The sequence below is a fragment of the Bison bison genome, unplaced genomic scaffold (genome assembly GCF_000754665.1).
Source record: "Bison bison bison isolate TAMUID 2011002044 unplaced genomic scaffold, Bison_UMD1.0 scf7180017864178, whole genome shotgun sequence".
NCBI classification, from domain to species: Eukaryota; Metazoa; Chordata; class Mammalia; order Artiodactyla; family Bovidae; genus Bison; species Bison bison.
This window is the reverse complement of record NW_011494750.1, coordinates 3,146,978-3,153,155: the sequence shown is the minus strand read 5'-3', so window position 1 is coordinate 3,153,155 and position 6,178 is coordinate 3,146,978. Positions and strand designations below refer to the sequence as shown.

At 38.5% G+C, this 6,178-nt stretch overlaps 1 protein-coding gene across 1 annotated transcript; it reads right to left on the bottom strand.

Annotated features, from left to right (window-relative positions):
* Positions 1-3,611: 3,611 nt before the first annotated feature.
* Positions 3,612-4,541, bottom strand: LOC104990381 (olfactory receptor 4C12-like). The gene has a single exon (XM_010842445.1). The coding sequence runs from the start codon at positions 4,539-4,541 to the stop codon at positions 3,612-3,614; it is 930 nt and encodes a 309-aa protein (XP_010840747.1).
* Between the last annotated feature and the right edge of the window lie 1,637 nt (positions 4,542-6,178).

Sequence of the window (6,178 nt, the reverse complement as noted above, 5' to 3'; positions counted from 1 at the left end):
ATCTGCATATCTGAGGTTATTGATATTTCTTCCAGCAATCTTGATTCCAGCTTGTGTTTCTTGCAGTCCAGCGTTTCTCATGATGTACTCTGCATAGAAGTTAAATAAACAGGGTGACAATATACAGCCTTGACGTACTCCTTTTCCTATTTGGAACCAGTCTGTTGTTCCATGTCCAGTTCTAACTGTTGCTTCCTGACCTGCATACTAATTTCTCAAGAGGCAGATCAGATGGTCTGGTATTCCCATCTCTTTCAGAATTTTTCACAGTTGATTGTGATCCACACAGTCAAAGGCTTTGGCATAGTCAATAAAGCAGAAATAGATGTTTTTCTGGAACTCTCTTGCCTTTTCCATGATTCAGCGGATGTTGGCAATTTGATCTCTGGTTCCTCTGCCTTTTCTAAAACCAGCTTGAACATCAGGAAGTTCATGGTTCACATATTGCTGAAGCCTGGCTTGGAGAATTTTGAGCATTACTTTACTAGTGTGTGAGATGAGTGCAATTGTGTGGTAGTTTGAGCATTCTTTGGCATTGCCTTTCTTTGGGATTGGAATGAAAACTGACCTTTTACAGTCCTGTGGCCACTGCTGAGTTTTCCAAATGTGCTGACATATTGAGTGCAGCACTTTCACAGCATCATCTTTCAGGATTTGAAATAGCTCAACTGGAAGTCCATCACCTCCACTAGCTTTGTTCATAGTGATGCTTTCTTGGCCCACTTGACTTCACATTCCAGGATGTCTGGCTCTGTCAGTGATCATACCATCATGATTATCTGCGTCGTGAAGATCTTTTTTCTACTGCTCTTCTGTGTATTCTTGCCATCTCTTCTTAATATCTTCTGCTTCTGTTAAAACTACCATATGATTCAGTGATCCAACTCCTAGGAATATACCCAGAGAAAACCACAATTTGAAGGGATGCATGCACCCCAATGTTCATTACAGCACTATTTACAATAGCCAGGACATAGAGGCAACCTAAACATCCATCAACAGAGGAATGGATAAAGAATATGTGATACATACATACAATGGAATATTATAAAAAATGAAATAGTGCTATTCACAAAGATGTGGATGGACCTAGAGACTCTCATATAGAGTGAGGTAAGTCAGAAAGAGTAAAACAAACATTGAATAATATCACTTACATGTGTAATCTAACAAATGGTACTGCTGCTGCTGCTAAGTCGCTTTAGTCATCTCCGACTCTGTGCGACCCCATTGACGGCAGTACACCAGGCTCCCCCGTCCCTGGGATTCTCCAGGCAAGAACACTGGAGTTGGTTGCCATTTCCTTCTCCAATGCATGAAAGTGAAAAGTGAAAGTGAAGTTGCTCAGTGGTGTCCGACTCTTCACGACCCCATGGACTGCAGCCCACCAGGCTCCTGCATCCATGGGATTTTCCAGGCAAGAGTCCTAGAGTGGGGTGCCATTGCCTTCTCCAAAAAAATGGTACAGATGAACTTATTTGCAAAGCAAAAATAGAGTCACACATATAGAGAACAAACTTATGGTCACCAAGTGGGGAAGGGAGAGTGGACAGAATTGGGAGATTGGGACTGACACATACACTCTACTATGTATAAAACAACTAAATTGGAAGAACCCACCATATAGCACAGAGAACTCTATTCAGTGTTGGCCTCAATGGAAAGGAAGTCCAAAAAGGAGGGGATATACGTACATGCATGACTGATTCACTTTGCTGTACAGCCAGAAACTAATGCAACATTGTAAAGCAACTATACTCTGATTAAAATTAATTTTAAAAAAGAACTATGAGGATCTGTAGAAATCTGTGTGCCAAGTTTAATTTTTAAATATTAATAAAATAAAGTGTTCTGTAGGTTTCCTCACATATGAAAAATCTTTTAAGAATCAGAAGCCAAATTATATGATGTAATTATTATATAATGTGTTGTTGGTACCTTAACATAAAGATACCAATATTCTCAACTATTATTTTCATAAATCATGTGTATACCCATGGCGGATGCATGTTGATGTATGGCAAAACCAATACAATATTGTAAAAGAAAATAATAAAAAAATAATTTAAAGAAATATAAATGTGAGTGTAGTTTAGCATACCCGCAACTGTTGACAGCAGTGAATAGCAATAAAACAAAGCACAAAAACATATGGAATGAGTTTGTGGTGGCAGCAGGCTGGTCTGAGGAACATGGGTACATGGATGCAAAGGAAGAGTGAAATAGAACTGATAGAAGAACAGTATTTTAACTGTTTTAGGGATAATTAAAATTGTCTTGTGATATAAGTACCAGAACGTCAAGAGAAAAATGTTATGCTTAAAGTAGCATAAGCAATGAAGTGCAATGTGAGTAGAGATCACTGTTACAGCTGATGAACCAATGATCATCTCTGGACCCTCTGATCATGCTCAGTGGGAAACTATGTGAAGTGTTTTTTAATAAATATCACCAGTTTCATTACCTCATTTCTGTCCAAACTGTCTGGAAAAGACACTAGAGTTGCGTGTAATGAGTAAACAGTATGTGGACAAACAGTCACATCTCAGTATGGGTCTCAGCCCTACCACTAGCCTGAAGTTGGGTCAAGCATGCCATCACTTCACCCATGGGCAAAATCTTACACTTTCTCCAAAGAGTGAAATCCTGGCCTGGGAAGTAAGTCCACATTCTAAATGAATTCCTTCCTTGGATACTCATTTCTCAGTCAAAGGGCTTTTATAGAGAGAGCTCATTACCCTTTTTATAGTTAGTGCCTGACATAATTAATGATTGCCTGTGAACTTTTTTGGTTCAAATCACTCTGTTCTGTTCTCTGACTGGACCCCACCTAACACAATATGGAAAATACATAACACAATGCTAGTCTTCTAAGCATGCCATAAATAGTATTTCTTTTACTGTACAAACAAGATTTAATGAACAAGAAAATTCACACACAAAAAATCTATATTGAGGCCAGAGTCCAAAGTAAAGGAATATCATTAGGCACTCTTTTTAATAATCAGTAGTAACCAACACATCTCCACGTTACATAATAAGACTGATTCAAAACTCTAGATTTGTACTTTTTAGCTTCTGAAGATATTTCCAGATTTCCCTTTAATACATAAGTATTTATTGATTAAGAAGGATTAAGTTGTGATAAGGAGAGTGAGAGATGGGAGACAGTAAGTCTGGATTCCAACCCAGGCTTTAGTTCTTGTGCTTAAGTGGCTATCAGCAAGTATTATTCATTCTGTTTTTAGATTCGACATATTCATCAAGAGGCTTGGACTGCTGCTACTGCTACTGCTAAGTCGCTTCAGTCGTGTCCGACTCTGTGCGACCCCATAGAGGGCAGCCCACCAGGCTCCCCCATCCCTGGGATTCTCCAGGCAAGAACACTGGAGTGGGTCGCCATTTCCTTCTCCAATGCATGAAAGTGAAAGGTGAAAGTGAAGTCACTCAGTCGAGTCTGACTCTTAGCGACCCCATGGACTGCAGCCCACCAGGCTCCTCCATCCATGGGATTTTCCAAGTAAGAGTACTAGAGTGGGGTGCCATTGCCTTCTCGAGGCTTGGACTAGAGTACCTCTATTACTTCTATCTGTAATGTTTAATGATTCTGTTTAACTATTATCTGAACGCACTTTTTTCTTCCAGAGTTTCTTCATAGCACGTTTTACCTCGGTATTTCTGAGGGTATATATTAAAGGATTTAACATAGGGGCCACCATAGTGTAAAAGACAGCAACAGCTTTATCAATGGGCAGAGTGGTGACTGGGCGAAGATACACAAAGATACAGGGCACAAAGAATAAGACAACTACTGTGATGTGAGAGACACACGTAGAGAGGGCTCTGCGTCTCCCCTCCAGGCTATAGCTCTTTAGGGAGCTCAAGATGACCACATAGGAGACCAACAGGAGGAGGAAGTTTAACAGGCAGATGAACCCACTGTTGGCAGCAACAAAGAGACCAAGGATGTGGGTGTCCACACAGACAAGTTTCAACAAAGGGTACAAGTCACACATGAAGTGGTCTATGACATTGGGGCCACAGAAGGGCAGCCGGACTGTAAAGAGGACCTGAATGGTTGCGTGGACAAATCCTCCAGTCCAGGCCACCCCCAGCAGGAGGACGCACAGCCTGTGGTTCATGATGGCCATGTAGTGCAGAGGTTTGCAGATGGCCACGTAGCGGTCATAGGCCATCTCTGTGAGCAAGATGATCTCAGTAGCACCAAAAATGTGTTCTGCATAGACTTGAGCCATACACCCATTAAACGAGATTGTCTTGATCTCCTGGAGGGAGTCCACAATCAACTTAGGAGCTGAAGAAGAAGAGTAAATTGTGTCTATCAAGGAAAGGTGGGTCAGGAAGAAGTACATGGGGGAGTTCAGAGCCTGGCTGGTGGTAATGGTAACCACAATGAGCAGGTTGCCTGAGAAGGTTACCATGCACAAGACCAAAAACACCACAAACACTATTTTTTGCATTTGGGGGTTCTGTGTAAGACCTACTAGAATGAATACAGTCACATTCCTTTCATTCTCCATCATTGTGGTGTGGGTAATAAAAATTCCGGGAAAGAATGCTTTGCCTTAAAAAGAAAAGAAAAAAGAACCGTAAAAAAGTAAAATACACTGAAACTCTGCCTTTTAACAGTACTCTGATAATGTCACAGATGAGTCTTGCTTTTCCCAAAACTCTGTAGGAATAGTATCTTAAAAGTTATTTTAGTTGACCTAGTCTTTTTTTATTCTGGTCTCAAACTATTTTTATAAGACATAGAGTAACCAGAAGAAAGAAATTCAGTTTCCTTGGCCATAGTGTCTGAAATACTTTAATGGAACATCAATTTATTGGAATAATTTGGACATTAGAAGTAACAATTTTGGAGGCTAATTTAAAAGTTTGTGCACAAAATAATGTGAATTTAAAAATCACAAAATAGTCCATTTTACAAATTATGTAAAAATAGGGAAAAATTTAGTGAATATACTTATTGAATTAGCATTTAAAGATTACAGATTTTATATACATCTTTTAAAAATAAAGTTCAAATTTTAAAATTTCACTTATAAAATTTTATATACTTCTCTAATGTATGTTAAAACATATGTATAGAAGATTGGTAAGAAAAATAATTTAATACATTGAGGACATTTGCTCCTGAATGTGAGATTATGGTTGATATTTTATTTCCCATGTTCTTCAGTATTTTCCAAATTTCTACAGCTTACATAACTAATTCTATGATTAGAAATTAAATATAATCTTCATGTTTTGTCTTAGAGTTCTAAAGCTGAAACTATGTGGTTTTAAACTGATTGGAATATGCATGAGAAAACAGACATAGGGAATTGGATTTTGACACATCATGGGACCCCAAGAAATATCTAAATATAAGTAAAGTAACTGCTCTAATGTACTCAAAATTGTTATCAATTCACCAGCTAGATATAGAGTAGGGGCAGGTCTGGGTACTCACTACTTTGAGAAAATTACTGTGAGCGGTGAGGCTGCCCTGACTGCCCCATGGGTCTCATAATTACCCTAAATCCCATCTTTATTCTACCAAGCAAAGATTATTGACCTCTGCATTTAACTTACACCATTTATACTTGTAGCCAATAAGTCCTCTGAATAATCAAACCGATCAGTTTACTCCAAAGTCTATTTCAACTTCCTTGATGAGGAATACACATATTATTCAATTAAACTTTAAGGTAGAATATAAAACTAAGTTTTATTAATGTTCACTTTTTCCATTATTCTCTTTATATACTCTTAAAGCAAAAAAAAAAAAAAAAGCAGTGAAGAGTAAAATGAGTTCTCCCAGTTACACATGGTCAAGTTGAATAACGAGGTATATGGAAAGGAAACCTCTTACAGATGATCCCATCAACTCTTCATTGAGAAGCTAGCTTTAGAATTTCAAGCTCCATGATAGTGGTCTCCCTTCTGGATAGGTCAGTGCATCAGAGAATCCTTCCAGGGAAAAGAATACCTGAGCAACAAGTTAAATGTACTTCTAATTGCCAGTTCTTCCCTAGAGAAGATGGCCCTTGGGGGAACCAGGAACCTAATAATATATTTTTATAATTTCCTGAAGGCCTGTACCAAAGGTTGGATTTCATGATCAAAATAACATAGAAAACCTCAAATATGACTCATTCATTTTTATTATTTC

Bases quoted from the DNA above. Each gene is read 5' to 3' on its own strand.
- LOC104990381 (XM_010842445.1), bottom strand. From the start codon at position 4,541: ATGGAGAATGAAAGGAATGTGACTGTATTCATTCTAGTAGGTCTTACA.